Here is a 17,269-nt window from a genome sequence, read left to right on the forward strand (position 1 = left end):
TTAACTTTTTTTTGTATGCATTTATACTGTTTTAATCAAAAAAATTTAGACTAAATGTTTTTTTTTTTAAATCATTCTTTTTAATATGAACACAACATGTCTTGACTCTGGGTTTGGGATCCCTTTAACAACCTAACATTTTTTTCTTTTTCAATCCTCTTCAAGAATATAAAAGAATACAACTTATTTTATAGAAGAATATTATTACAGTTATTTATGAACAATTTTTATAAATTTTTTTTTGTTTATAATTGAATATCAAAAATATACAGAGCAATATGTTAAAGTACTGCCAATAGAACAAACTTTATTGAACTAATACAAGTCTAGTTCAGAATTATTAGGATAACCCTGCTATTAGTAATATGTAATCCAAAAAATACTGCTTTTTTCTGGCTCCAATGGAAACTGGGTAAATACTTACACATCAATTTACTTATTTTTCTTGAAATCAGGATTGAATCCTCCAATCATTCCTACCCTATCATTACATTAATAACTACTACCAGAAAGCTAACTGAGTTTATTTCCAAAGCTTTGTTTGTGAGTCTTTAGGCTGATGTCTTTTATCTCTCTGCTGATATATGTGTCTCCTAAATAATCCTCTGGATTCAGACAGAAATGGAAGCTTTCTTCTTGTTGGTTTGATGTCATAATTCTACCCCATGAATATCAGGCAAAGACCTGTTCTTGACATACCAAAGGCTTTCAACGAAGTTTGACATACTGACCTTGTTCATTACCTTGCTTCATTTTTTTTTAACATTTTCACTTCCAACTATAAGTGTTAAAAGTTACTGGAAGAGAAAAGATGAAATTTATAAAGCAAGATTACAATAAACAGATGGCTTAAAAGATTACAAGATATTTTAATCAGCAAAACGAGATAAAGAAAGCGAATTCAAAAGAACTGAAGTTTGAGGAAAAAAACTAGACGAAAAAGAATTTCTGGAGCACTTAAAAACAGTCATAGTAAAAAAATGAGACTTAATTAAATGACAAGTAACACAAGAATTAATTTTAGTAGATGGCACAAAAGATGTTAGCTGGTCTTTAGAGCAGCGCCCATTATAATATTTATAGAAAAGAGAATGAGAAACAACATTAGAACAATGTGACAATCGTTAAAGGTTGGCTGCAAAAGGAGGTTCAATTATGTTTACAATGCATTTTTGCACCTTGTCTGAAAGAGAAAGGGTACAATTTGAAAATCCGCTTCAGATAGGGCAACAGTAATCCATTCAAAAAAATATTACAGATTTCTAGAGATAAAGAATAGAATAAGGAGAAAGAAAATGGCAAGCACAATAAAGAGATGCAAACTTAGCAGATGCTAATTTTGCAATGGATTTGATATATGGTTTCCAAGAAAAATCTGAAGTAAGAGTTAATCCTAGAAGACAAAGGGCAGATGACTCATTGCGTACATCACTGTTCATAAATATAGGAAAATACATTAGTATAATAACGATTAGCTGTAAAAAATTGAGTTTTATCTGAGTTAAAGTTCACCAGCCACTGAGAGCCCAATGCTGTAGCAGTAATGAGATCCTTTTCAAGCTCAAACGCCCCTCCAAACAATCAGAGAGTGTGTGCATCTTATCAAGAAAATAATAAGTTATAGTATCACCAGTGAACAATGCCACCTTAGATGTGAGAATTTCTGGGAGAGTATTAATGTAAATTAAAAAAAGTATACAGACAAAGCAGAGAACATTGAGGAACCACTGAAGCTACAGGACATGAAGAAGAGTGCTATCCATCAAGAACAACTTTTATACTAAATAGGGATTCAATAATCTTAAAGATGTTACCTGATATACCATATGATGATATATCATAAACTTTTGATAAAGTTTGGCTTGCTGGTCTTCTCCATAGGCTTTCTTCTTATCATAAGAAGAGAGCTTATGAAGATGACCAGTAAGCCAAACTTTATCAAAAGCTTTGGAAATGTCGAGAGCGATAACCCTAACCGCTTCACATTTATCTGATGAAAAAGAAATAAAATTGAAAAGAGTCTTGAGATAAAGGAGATAAATAAAAAAAAGGTGATAGAGTGAAGTGGTGCTTAATAAAAGAATAGTCTGTGCATTCAAACCAAGTTTCCCGAAAAATGGGTGAATTCTTACAAATGTAAATGCTCATGCCAAGCATGTGACTAATGGAGTCTTTACAAATTAAAGGAAGATAATCATCAACACTAAGATAAAAAGATGAGACAGCTCAACTCAAATTAGTTTCACAAAAAGCAAGTAGGTCTGGTGAGCTTTGCAGGAGATAAGACTAAAAAGAAAAGTTACTTTACTTCTCTTGAGTCTTATCTCAGACCACGAATATTAGTGAATGATAGATTAAGTGAAATTGGTGATGTTGATGGTTTTTTGTGCTTTATAGTTTTGATACTTAAATCCATTTTTTAATTTGTTAAAGAACTCAACTGAAAGCACAGATAGTATTCAGTACACTATCTAACAGTCCAAGCATTTTCCATATTACTATTAATAAACCCTAAGCCGTACCTAAGGGTTTAGGGTTTATTTGGTAAACCTGATTACCTTCAGAACCAGAAAACTGAGTTTTAGAGCTGTACCCTCATTAGGAGATAATAGAAATAGTTGTCTTGTCATAAAAACGCAAGCAAAACGCATGCAATGAGAGTAAAGAAGATCCAGCATTCAACATGCTAAACTGGAAACAATGTAATATAAATACATCTATGCCAGCCTAATAGATAAAGAAGGGGTGCGAAGCTTGTCAACAGATAGAATCTGTTTACCTCTGAAGTCTTTGCATAAGAGGCCTTCTACAAAACAGTAGCTAGATACATTTAATGACTGCCCAAGATAAGTATTTTTATTGAGACATCATCTTTATCCTTTACTCAACCAAGAGTGTGTTAAGTCAGAGTTGGCATCTTCTAGCTTTTGCCTAAAAAAGCATATCCTTCAAGGCACCAGAACATAAAACAGGTTGAACTAGGTTACATTTTACCAGTAGCAGGATAACCTAACCCAATAATGAAAGCTCGCATCATATTGCTTATTTTTTCTGGGAAAGTTCAGACAGCCAACCTTGAATCGATCTCTCTTCTGTAACAACTTGAGGCTTGCAGTGACTTGTGAATTATAATTCCAACAAAACTCAGTTATACAGAAATAATAAATATAACCGATTGCTAAGTCAGCAACTGCTACAGTTGCCTCTCTTTATCCTGCTTTCCATTTCTTTATTTATGATATTTGTCCTTATATATGATTCCATTCTCTGCCTACTGATCCCATATTGATCCCTAAAATTTTTTTCCTTCTTTGCATGTTTTTAGGGCTTAATTATCAATCTGAATTATTAATGAGTGTTTTACAACAATGAGTGTATTACCAAATAGAGATCACTTCTCAACAAATTTAAAGATGAGAGTATTCAGTATCTTTATTTTCTTTTTAAAACGAATGGTGCATACATTTAATATGGTTATTACTATATTTTTAGAAGAACAAAACCATTTCTATTTATTTATTTATAGATTATGAAATAAAATAAAATAATTATACCAATGTTATATTTTCAGAGAAATAATGATTTATTTCTTTACAAAAAAAAAATTTGCTTTTTCCTTTTATATGCATGAGTGAGAATTAATTTATTTGTTAATGAAAGAATAGCTTCCATACTTTGAATGCGAAATATCAAATTTGATATTTAGACATTCTTCCTGATGAACTAGCTGAAGAGGATTGCTCAGTTCTTTATAAACATTGAGCCTCTATTTAAAGAATACACTAACTTAACTTATTTATATCTTCTTATACATTAACTTATCTTATTTATATTTAAAATTTATATTATTCCAAATTAAAGTGCACTTTTTACCTTAAGAGCAAAAAAATGACATTAGGAAATTGCAACCTTACATATGGATTGAATATAGTATATATGTATATATGTATATATGTATATATATATATATATATATATATATATATATATATATATATATATATATATATATATATATATATATATATATATATATATATATATGTATATATATATATTCATATATATATATATATATGTATATATATATATATATATATATATATATATATATATATATATATATATATATATATATATATATATATATATATATATATATATATATATATATATATATAGGCACAATAAATTTTTTATAGCTCTAGAACTCTAAACTCAAAAATGATGGAATAAAGTATCAACTAAAAATGATGTAAGATTGGCAATATAAAATGTATTTTTTGTATTAAATGCATTAAATACAAATTTGTATTTATAAAGATCTCTAGATGCAGCAGATATAACTTTTTAATTAAAAAGATCGTTTTTTCTATTTAAAGGTATTATGCATTTAGCATTGAATTGATTAAAACTTAAAAATTAAAAAAATACTCACGCTTTAGAACAACATTAACAAAACTAGATGTTGGAGCTTTCTCAGGTTCTTTTCGGGTGCAAACATATTTTCCAAAATCACTAAACTGAAAATTTGTAAACATCAAAATTTCAACATCAATGTAAATATTGTTTATTTCTTCAAGTCTAACAATTTTTGATTTGTCCACAGGTGATTGCATACCATTAATATCTTCTTTATACCAATTTAAGTATGAATCATCTACTCCTCTAGCACCAGCAGATTTGCAAGTGATATTTTTGTTACTTTTAAACTCTATTTCTATTGTGTTACTTATTGGCTTTGGAAATATTTCAGGTTCAGGTGGTGGAGTTTCTAAAAGAAACATCGATTCATATATATATATATATATATATATATATATATATATATATATATATATATATATATATATATATATATATATATATATATATATATATATATATATATATATATATATATATGCACTCGCTTATTTCTACTAAGGCTTATAATATAAATATATACATTTATGTGTATATTATATATATATATATATATATATATATATAAATAATATATATATATATACATATATATATATATATATATATATATATATATATATATATATATATATATATATATATATATATATATATATATACACTAAAAAATAGAAAGAACTTTAAAAGGCCACAATGTTGCATTGATTAAAAAAATTAATTAATAAAAATTAATTTCTGAGAGAAAAAAAACTAAAAATTGTTATTGCAAACAAAAAACTGATTGCCCTATGGATGGAAAATGCTTATCAAAAAATGTTATTTACAAATGCATTATTTCCTAATAAAATAACCCTTATAAACAATAAATTAGCTTAACCACAAGCGAATGGAAAAAACATTATGTCAACCACAAACAATTTTTTAAACATAAAAAATACTCAAAAGAGACAATGTTGTCAAAATATATTTGGCAATTAAGAAAAAAAAATTAATTTTAAATCAAACTGATCTATTCTAAAAACTACACTTACAAATAATATTATTTCTACAGAATGTATGCTATGTTTACAAGAAAAACTTGAAATTACTACTTGTATGGATCAAACAAAACTTACAAAAAAAAACTTATTTTTAAATGCAGATATAAAAATAAGTAACCTAAAAAATTATAAAAATAAGTAACCTAAAAAATTATAAAAACAAATGACCAAACAAAAGTTATCTTAATTCTAAATAATTCTTTTTCACAACTAATTTTGTGAAAAATAATTTAACTAATGTAACTATGCTTCCGATGAGGCTGCAAACAACCACTATTAGAGTTAGCAGTTACTGGAAGAGAAAAGATGAAGTTTTTAGAGCAAGATAACGATTGACAGACGACTTTAAAGATTGCAAATTATATGAATCAGGAAAGCAAAATGAAGGAAGCAAATTCCAAAGAACTGATGTTCGAGGAAAAAAACTAGACGAATAAGAGTTTTTGGAGTACTTCCTTATAATTACTTGCTCTCGCTTGGAACTATTTCAGTGCAATTTTTAAACTTTTCAAACTAAAAAAGAATTTTTACAAAGAAGAAGAGTAACAATAGAATCTTTTATATATGAAAATAGGAAGAAACGTGAACATCATTTTTATTCAATATTATATCAGTGTTCAATATTAGGCTAAAGACAGAAAATGTTTAAGCATATCATAATACCAATTTACACACTTGACTCACCATTAAAAGTCATCTATCTAAATATGCAGTTATTTAGCCAGACTGTAACTTATTGACTCATTTTCCAGATACCTCTAATCGCTCACCTTCATTCCTTGATTTGTGTCTTTTCTCTGACTCTAGCATGTGTTCATTTTCTCCTTAGGCTCCTTTAGGTGACTCAAACCATTCAATGATCTCAAATCTTTTATCTTATACTTATTCTTTTAAATAACCCTGTCATTGCACTTATTACTTCTACCATAAGGCTGACTAGGATTCTTTTCATGACTTCTTTGTGAGGTCCTAGGGCATAAGTCTTTTTTCTCTTTGTTACACTGGTACATAACCTCCTGTATCCAGGCACATATGAAGGCTTTTATTCCTTCTCCTCAGTTTCAGGTTAAACATCATTTTACTCTATGGTTTTCACCTTCTTGTTCAGCTGCTGTATCTAATTGTAATCATTTTTTTCTTCTTTTTCAAAGGAACAATTCTCTCAAGAAACACCTTTTTACATTAGTTTCTTGCAAAATAAAATCTTTTTATTTTGCAAGAAACTAATGCAAAAAGGTGCTGTCTAATGCTAAGCTTCATTCCCATTTTACAAATATTTTTATCTCAGAAGTTAGGCTCTAGAGAATTAGCAAAGTGTTTTCAAGAACTCTCTTTAATTTTCTCTAAACAATTTAACTTATACTTGACTGAATCTTGTTTTCCTGCATGCTGGAAAATGGCATCTGTAGTTCCAACTTTTAGAAACTCTATTATTAGCAAGGTCTTTGAGTTTTTAATCAACAAATTTCTGATGTCATACCTTGAGTCCAATAATTTACTCTTTGTGAATCAATATGGTTTTTATTCTTCTTGTTTTTCAATTGACTTTTCAAATGCTTTAACTAAAAGATTCTATAATGCATTAGATGTAGGTAGCAAGGCAAGGGCATTATTACTCTTGACATAACTAAAGTTTTCAACACAGTTTGGCATGCTGGTCTACTCCATAAGCTTGTTCAAATTGTGTATCTGAGGAAATTTTTGAGATTATTAAATCATTTCTCTTCTTCATTTCTAGTAACTTCTGGGGTACCTCAAGGTTCTATCCTTGGTCCTGTATTGTTTCTTATTTGCATTAATGATCTTCCTAAAAATCATCTATCTAAAATGGCTCTGTTTGCTATACCTTTTTTTTGTTTACAGATCTCTTTTTTGTAACAGCTTGGAGCTTGCAGTGGCTTTTGAATTTTAACTTTTACAAAATTTAGTTATTTACTGCAAACAACTATCACAATATTGTCAACATTCATTAATAAATGGTAACCCTCTCACTGAGTCCTCTCTTTTATATCTATTTAATAATTTATCATTTTTACATTCATATAATAATTATCATTTATTACTGACCTCTCATGAAAACCATATATACAATCTATTAAAAAGTTAATATTTACTAAGGTAGCTTCTGGTTTTTCTAATAATACTCTTTCTCTTCAAGGTTCAAAAATGCATTCTAAACTTAATTGGACTTGCTTTTTCTGCAAAGCTTGAGCCTCACCTCAATTGTTGTAACGTTGTATCTCTTTTTCTTATCTACAAATACTATCATTATTCCTTATTAAAAGAATGTATTATCTCCAGTTTCATCAATCAAAAATCATTCTCGCTTGACTCACCATTCAGATGAGTTAAATCCTTTTACTGGATCTTTCCTTTCAAGCTCTAAATATAAAGGACATTGTAAAGGAATAAAATTCTGGTATAGAGTTAATTGTGAAACTCAGAGGCCCTGGTAACAAAAAAATTTCAAAACTGGTAATAAAAGAGAAAAGTCAGAATAACTCCAGATTTTAACTCTAATGCAACAATGCTTTAACAGCTTATCAACTGATCTGATATGACATCAGATAAAGTGAAACAAAAAACATTTTAGCCTATGATTATTACAAGTTAGCCTTTTCATAAGTAGTCAATTAAAAGAAGACTTAAACAGGTAACCTAAGCAGCAAATAAAGCATATTCTTATAAAAATAGGGATGGTTTTATTGGCAAGCCTTATCGAGAAAGATTATGATTACTAATCAATGTGGTTATAAAAACGATAAAGAAAATTTTTTTTAAATAAATAAAAGATACATAATCATCAAAAATATGTAACTAATGAATTAAAATAATGTATTAAGGTAAATGTTATTAATCTATTATAAATGCTTATAAAAAAACAACAGAAACTATTTGATTAACTCATATGTTGACAAGAATATACAATCATAAGCAAAAATTTACTAATTTTGTAAGAAATTTTTACATGAACATATATAATTTCATTCAAGCATTTCAGATTTTTAATCTAAGCTTTTTTTTAGTTAAATATTAGTTTTTGGAATACAGTGTTTTCAACTTGGAATAAAATAATAGTACACATGGGTAATTCCACATCAAATCACCTAAAATTTAGGATAATTTGAACCATGGGACTCATATTTTCTTCAAATTTTTTTGGCTGTTGAACACAAAAATTTGGCCCAAAATGTCAAACAGTTCTGAGATATTTCATTTTTAATATTAACCTGGTTTCACAAAACAACCCAGTTTTCATAACATTTTGAAAAAACATTTTCCTTAACAAATGTTTTTTTGATGCTGAATTCAATAAAAATACTTTAAACATGAAGGTAACATGCTTAAAAGTTAATAAAACAACTAGCTTTTTATGTATTTTGAGATTAACTCAACTTTTTAGGTTGAGTTAATCTCAACAACAGTAACATAGAGAACAACAGTAACATTGAGAACAACAGCAACATAGAGAACAACAGTAACATTTAGAACAACAGTAACATATAGAACAACAGTAACATATAGAACAACAGTAACATTTAGAACAACAGTAACATATAGAACAACAGTAACATATAGAACAACAGTAACATATAGAACAACAGTAACATAGAGAACAACAGTAACATATAGAACAATAGTAACATATAGAACAACAGCAACATAGAGAACAACAGTAACATATAGAACAACAGTAACATATAGAACAACAGTAACATATAGAACAACAGTAACATAGAGAACAACAGTAACATATAGAACAATAGTAACATATAGAACAACAGCAACATAGAGAACAACAGTAACATATAGAACAACAGTAACATATAGAACAACAGTAACATATAGAACAACAGTAACATATAGAACAACAGTAACATATAGAACAACAGTAACATATAGAACAACAGTAACATATAGAACAACAGTAACATATAGAACAACAGTAACATAGAGAACAACAGTAACATATAGAACAATAGTAACATATAGAACAACAGCAACATAGAGAACAACAGTAACATATAGAACAACAGTAACATATAGAACAACAGTAACATATAGAACAACAGTAACATATAGAACAACAGCAACATAGAGAACAACAGCAACATATAGAACAACAGCAACATATAGAACAACAGTAACATATAGAACAGTAAAATATAGAACAGTAACATATAGAACTATAATTTTAAAGATTTTTTTACTTTTTCAACAAATTGTTAAAAAAAAACTTGCCAATAGAATTCTAAATTAAACTTGGTTCATAGACTCTTTAAAAGATAAATCATAACAGAAAACCTAAAATTCACAAGTCATGATTAGAAGTAGCTTGAATATAGCTCCTTGGAATAAACTTTGCATAAAACAGTAACATAAAAAATACATAAAAAATCTCTTCTATAAATTTTTTGTAAACAAAAAATTGTTAGAAGAGATTTTTTTCCAAATAAAGAATAAAATAAAGGTGAACAAGATGATGAGGACTTTTGTAATATTATCATTTAAAGTGAAAATACACAAGATCAATATATATCACCAAAATTTGAATATATCACTTTTAAAAATTCATTTAAAAACATCAAAATATATACTCTCAGAAGGAGAAAATGTGTCATGAAACAAATAGAAGGCTGAAAATAATGATGAAATTAGAAGTTTAATAAAAGTGAAAATTCTCTATTCTGACAATAAAACTTTTGTTCAACTTCTCACAATGGCACCACCAAATTAGTTGATATTAGAAGTAAAAAATAACTTTAAAGTTGGATAATTCCATATCAAATGACCCAGGTCATGTCACCATACATCTCAGATTTTGCTGATTTTTATATAGTTAAGAGTGCTTAGTAAAATAAGAATTCCTTGAAAAAAGAATTGCTTGAAAGTGTGTTAAGATTGTTTCCAGGGTAGACAACCTGAGGTTCCATGGCCAGGGGCACTGGGACCATGCCTCAATTATTTTCTCAAAAAAAAATTTTTTCTAAACTTTCAAAAATCTAAAGATAACTATGAAAATATTGTCTTCAAAAAATTTTTTGGTTTGTACTTGTTACGTTTTATTTTGTTTGTACTTGTTACGTTTTATTTAATTATTGACAAAGTAAAATACAAAAATATAAAGTTTCAAGATTGTGTTAAGATTTGCTTAGATGCGTTAACGGTCAAAATACAGGTACGTCCAGTTGTTGTTACAGGTGCATCAATGATACAAATTATGTTGGTAATTGTAAACCAACACTCATCTGCTCTAGATGGCCATAAAAGTTTATTAAAAGAAACATGCAGGTGCATAAATGCAACAATAACATCTTGCTCAATATTATCAATTTCATTTATCATACCAATCTAATGAAACGTATCATATTTACACAGAATAAATTTCAATGTATTGATGTTAATTAGCTGATTTGATTGAATACTTCGAATACCAGAAAAAGAAAACATGCCTGTTATATTAAAATCTTTACTTGTTCATTTAAAGGTAACAGTATTTATAGATTCTGCATTCAGTTATAGCTCTAGTTCCAGAAATTATTCTACTTAGCTGAAAATATTTTTTCAAAGTGGTGCGCAATTCTGTCAGTCTTTCTTTTATCAATCTTGAAAAAAATAATCCCTTCAATTTAACATCTGATCATTTATGGGCCTTTGTAGACTTGCATTTGCAGTTAATCGTTTTGCAGTGCCACCAATATCATTACATGGTGACTTATTGTATCAAAAAATGTATACTCTGCATCAATGTCAAAATCTTCTTTACTGAAACAGATATTATAGAGGTTTTTGTGGTTTTTATACTATGCAGCACTACCATCTGAAACCAACCATCACAAAAAATCTTTAAAATATAAGGATGAATTTCTTTTAAGTAATTAACTATTTGTCTGAACTACATACAAAAAATGTCATGCTCATCATCTTCTGACATGAAGCAAAATGATTTTTCTTTAAGCTGGTCATTTTGGTTTAATAAATAGAGGGTATCTTGCTTGACATTTTGCAATGTAGGAATGAGCTGTTAATTTGTTAATTGCTTCTGATAACATCAATTTGTATTCTTAAATTGTTTTTCTTTGACAGATCAACGTTGTTCTGTCTGTTTTCTTTTCAATTCAAAGAGTTTTAAATTATACAGTGTAAAACTCTGTTAAATTCATTATTTTAGATGGATGAATGTATTTAATCCATATACTTGCAAGTAAAAAATCCTATAGACTTATGTACTAAAGTCCTATAGACATATGTACTTTCTTAAAGCATTTTATAAAGATCATTGAATACAGAATGTTCTAAAACGGAATGGAACAAACATAAACTCAAAAAAAAATTTCAAAACTGTTTTCAAAGTAATCTATACTTTATTAACAATTCAAAAAAAAAAAAATTTTTGAGAAAATTGGGGCATCTCCCCCAGTGCCCCAGCCCTCTGGTCCTCTCCCCTGAAAACAATTTTAACACATGTTCATTAGGAATACACAAATGCAGAATGTTTCAGAGCAGTTTGTCTGGGAAGTAGTGAGAAATCAATCACAAGATTCCACTATAAAAAAGTGGGGCACTAGTCCCAGTCCCCTCCCCCATTATCCAGATATGGAAATCCATATACTTGCAGTTTAAAATCTTTACATTTTTTGAAAGATTAATGAATATAAAATGATGTGTAATATATATTTTTTTTGATATCACAAGGTCACATGGGTTTCTTGAGCATTAAAAACAGGTATATAATAAATTGCCTAAATTTATTTAAATTGATAAATACAGGTATTTAAAAATATTTTTGTACTTTTATGATCATTTCATTAAATTTGTCACCCCTGAAAATAGCACAGACTTTTAAGTAAGAAGATAAAATATTTTAAAGTTATGTGACTTGAAACCTCTAAATAAACATTGCCATTTTGTAGGGACAACATCTGTTAGAAGTAAAATGCCAACATCTGTTAGAAGTAAAATGGTCATATTTCAGGATCTTCTTGGAGCTAGAGGCTAAAATTTTCAAGGAATTTTTATTTTACTAGGTTCTCTCAACTGTGTTAAAATCAGCAAAATCTGAGATATAGGGTGACAATATTAAAAATTTCTGGGTCATTTGACATGGAATTACCCAGTTACAAAATAGAAGGCAAAGATGGCTAGACAGATTTTAAACAAAAAATGATTGTTAGCTGTTTCTCCATTTTATCAAGGTAAAGTTTTAAGCATAATTAATTAAACATAAAGATGTAGAAGATTCTATAAAAATATTTTATGACTCAAATAATTTATATTGAACTATGCCTGGAAAAAAAGATGGTGTAAGCATTATAATGAACACCAACAAACAAACAAAAACTCCTTTTGTGTGACTTATTAGTTATTGATGAAGCGAATAAAGATCTACTTTCAAAAACTGCTCAGTAAAAAACAAATGCATGTTTGCACAATGTTATGATTGTCCAGGTAAAAAACCTTTCACCATCTATTTGTATGAGATTTTTGGAGAATATAAAGATGATTTCGAGATAAACTACCAGCAATGGTAAACTAGAGATTGCACAGAACTATTGAGTTTGACAGCAGATGTTCCAACATTTCTTGAACTATTATAATTTTTTTTTTGAAACACTTCAAGCTCATTCTTTAATTGCCTACTTTCAATCACTGTACCTTAATCAACTAAAACAAAATATGGATCAATCAAGCATATTAATTACAGAAATATATGCTTTTGAAGTCCAAGATGAAATACAGAGCTATCACAAGTGGAAACAGATGATATACTAAGCTATCACAAGTGAATACAAAGCCATTACAAGTGGAAAAAAAAAAGAAATACAGAGCTATCACAAGTGGAAACACATAACATTTTTACATCTATTATAATAAAATATAAAGACAATGAACATGTACTAAAACATATTTCTTATTGTTTTACATCTGCCAACATTACACACAATGTAACCCATGTGCAAAACATTTAAACTAATCTTATCAAATTTATTTGGTGATGGATATGCAGGGTAGTAGAAAAATATAAAAGCTTTAACAATCAATGCTAACTAGCAAGTTAATTGGGTCTTAAAGCTAAAAGAAAACATTTTTACATTTCCCACAGAAAGTAGTTATGAGATAGAATTGGCAAAGTTAAGTCATATTAACTAGTTGTTTTATTAACTTTTAAGTGTGGTTCCTTCATATTCCAACATTTTAAATAAATTTATTAAACTCTGTTTCAAAAAAGCATTATAAATGCTTGCTTTCATATTTTTTCCCTTGTTGCTTATTTTATTCAAAATAAAAAATTTTAATGTCATGAAAACCCGGTCATTTTAGGAGACCAGGTCAATTTTAAAATTGCCATATCTTGTCAGCTGCTTAACATATTTATGCTAAAATTTTGCATACCATGTTTTTTTATAAATAGGCAGAGTCATAGCTAGGCTCCCTCATATCCCTTAATTGGAGCGAGGGCTAGCAAATTTAGGGGGCCCATTTATAAATTAAGAAGCTTTTTTTCAAATATAAATGTTTATTTTTTTTTTTTAGTAATACCTAGAAGTAACATTTTTAAAATTTTGAGGCCCTAATGGCAGGTTTTTTTTGGGGGGTGGGGGGAATCTATGACCAACTGGCCATGGTACTGTAAATAGGAATCATATGTCAAAAGATGAAAGATACATGGTTCAATGGACTGGGTGACTTGATGTGGAATTACCCATTACTCTTTTTTTTATTATTAATGATTATTCAAATTTTAAGATTTTTTTTTTTAATAATACTTATTTAAATTATTATTTTATAAATTTTTATATTAACTAAATATTTATTACATTTCTTTGTACTTTATTGTTATACATTTAGCTTTACCAAAAAATACTTAACCCTTAAATTAATAATACCTTTTGAAACTTTCAAGTCTCCCAAAATAAGATTAATTTTACTGATACCATTATTTGCTTCACAGCTAAAAGTTCCACCATCTTCAACTAACACTGAACTTATATAAAATATCTGGTCAACAACTGTAAGACGATCATTAAGATATTTAGCTGGAGTAGGTGTTGATACGTTTTTTCTATATAAAGTAACTTCAGCATCAGGATCATTTGTTTTACAAGATATATTTAAAGCATAGCCTGCGTAGACAAACTTCATAGGAGGAAATATTGGATTATTGTTAAAGACCCATTTTGTTGTCAAAAACTTCAAAACTCCTTTAAAAAAAATGTAAAAGTAATGAAATAAAATTAAACTGTATAATCTTATAAATAAAATATGCATAGTTTTATATATATATATATATATATATATATATATATATATATATATATATATATATATATATATATATATATATATATATATATATATATATATATATATATATATATATATATATATATATATATATATACATATATATATACATATATATATATATATATATATATATATATATATATATATATATATATACATATATATATATATATATATGTATATATATATATATATATATATATATATACATATATATATATATATATATATATATATATATATATATATATATATATATATATATATATATATATATATATATATATATATTATTAGAGTTTATTTCAGAAGAATTATTTGTATGGTATAAAAACTTACCATCAGAAGGTAATGCAACTGAAAACGATATAAAAAAACACAAAAGAATAATGTTAAACATTTCATATTTTGATTGATATGACCTGTAATTAAAAAAAACCTGCAGAATTCAAGCTATCATAGCATTCATATTAAATCATAAGTTATTGATGAAGTATTGCAAATAAAAAATTTAATATTAAATGATGTTCTTAAATAGCTGATTCTTTAAGAAGGAACATTTTAAATAAATAATATTTTGATATCACTTTTTACGCAAATTTTATGTTTTAATCGATTTTAATGGAACATCTTAAATAAATAATATTTTGATATCATTTTTTACGCAAATTTTATGTTTTAATCGTTTATAGCGCAATTCTAATGTTTACCGTTTATTGTCTAATAAACGCGCCTTCTTGCTTTTATTGTTGTACGATTTCTAAGGTAAAATTTTATAAAAATAGTTTTTCAAACACGTTCGTGAAATCTTCAAACGCTTAAACACGAGCGTAATTTTGTTGCTTTAATAAAACTTTTTCCAGTCGCATTTGTATAACTTAAAAGGTATACTTTTTATAGAGCTTTACTATTTTATTTACTCAATAATTGTGCAAACTTCCATCATTCTTCCTCCAAGTAGACAATTTTAAATATCGCCGCTGCAATTTCCTCATTTTAAAAAAGACTAAAAAAATGTAGTGGAAAAAGTGTAACGATATAGATTTCCTCTGAGGAGTTGTTGATATATAAACCGTGACAAATCTTTTAGAATTTTTCCTTTAAGAAACTTGGCATCTACTTCCACCCTGCGGCTGCATTTAGTGCAATGCGCGGGAATTAGAGTTTTCGATCAAATTTTTGATCGAAAGGTTCATAGCTTGATACCTGGTTCGACCATAAGGAGACATAGCTAAAAAAAGCTAAACTCACTTGTAACAGCTACTCGAGGTGCTCTATGACAAGGCCATTAAGGTTCGTAAAAAAACATTGATGCCAGCAGTATCCTGATATTTTCATATAAAATCCGATGAAAGAACTTAATCTTAGTTTTTAAGTTTTTAAAAGTTAGATCAAATTTAGTCATGGCTACAGATAACACTGGTCAAAAAAAAAAAGAAAGATACTGATTTAGTGGAAGATAAAACTTGTTCGGACTGTTATATACAAAATATACATTACTTTGTTGAAATAAAAGCTTAGAGTTTTTGATGATACGATTTTAATAGACTTAATCAAATTATCTATGTAGATAATTAGATTATGCCTATTACAATTTGATTTGGAACATCAACTTGAAATTGAAGCGTATGGCAAAAAATAGCTGCTTAAATTTCACAGTATTATATTTTTATACAAGTATAAAAAAAACAAAAAGGTTTAATAAAATACGACATGAAAAATGATTAATCAAAGTTATTTAATAAGCAAATAAAATTGATTACATAAATATCTAATCAACGTTTAAAAAATTAAAATTGTAAAATAAAGAATCGATTAAAAGACTTGTAAAATAATAAAATTAAAATACAAACAATATTGTTATTTTTCAAATTTATTCAATACAATTTCCGTTTACATCGCTTTTATTACTTTAACATAAATTTAATATAAAAAACATCGTTTTTTTGATATGCTTTTTACTGACGTAATTTTGCGGTTAAATGATAAAACGCTTTGATTTATGATAAATGATAAATTTTCGGGTTTCATTTTTTACCTTATTTCTTCAGACCTCTGGAAATTAAATTATAAAATTTTTACCCTCAAAGGTTCATTGTTTTTGGTATGATATTATACTGCTTTGTTCGTATTTAAATACATTTATAGTACATAGTAAACAAGGGTTGTCTATTTAATTTTATGATTTATATAATGTATATTGTAAACCCTTTCATTTTCATCTCTGCCAAGAACTCACCAGAGACTATCATTAGACTGTTATTAGAGTTTTTCATTTAACATTGCATATATACATATGTATATATATATATATATATATATATATATATATATATATATATATATATATATATATATATATATATATATATATATATATGTATATATATATATATATATATATATATATATATATATATATATATATATATATATATATATATATATATATATATGAATGTATAAATAAATAAGTAAATATATATATATAT

General features: G+C 27.0%; 1 protein-coding gene across 1 annotated transcript in view; it reads right to left on the reverse strand.

Moving 5' to 3' along the window:
• Positions 1-15,533, reverse strand: part of LOC100209153 (fibroblast growth factor receptor 3) — an 87,580-nt gene extending 72,047 nt beyond the window's left edge. Inside the window, exons 1-4 of the mRNA XM_065812839.1 lie at positions 15,488-15,533; positions 15,117-15,199; positions 14,357-14,671; positions 4,439-4,774 (exon numbers count right to left, since the gene is read on the reverse strand). Of these exons, the coding sequence (XP_065668911.1) occupies positions 4,439-4,774; positions 14,357-14,671; positions 15,117-15,177 (712 nt within the window). The 5' untranslated portion in view covers positions 15,178-15,199; positions 15,488-15,533. The remainder of the gene's footprint in view (positions 1-4,438; positions 4,775-14,356; positions 14,672-15,116; positions 15,200-15,487) is intronic.
• Positions 15,534-17,269: the final 1,736 nt, after the last annotated feature.

The sequence above is a fragment of the Hydra vulgaris genome, chromosome 12 (assembly GCF_038396675.1).
Source record: "Hydra vulgaris chromosome 12, alternate assembly HydraT2T_AEP".
NCBI classification, from domain to species: Eukaryota; Metazoa; Cnidaria; class Hydrozoa; order Anthoathecata; family Hydridae; genus Hydra; species Hydra vulgaris.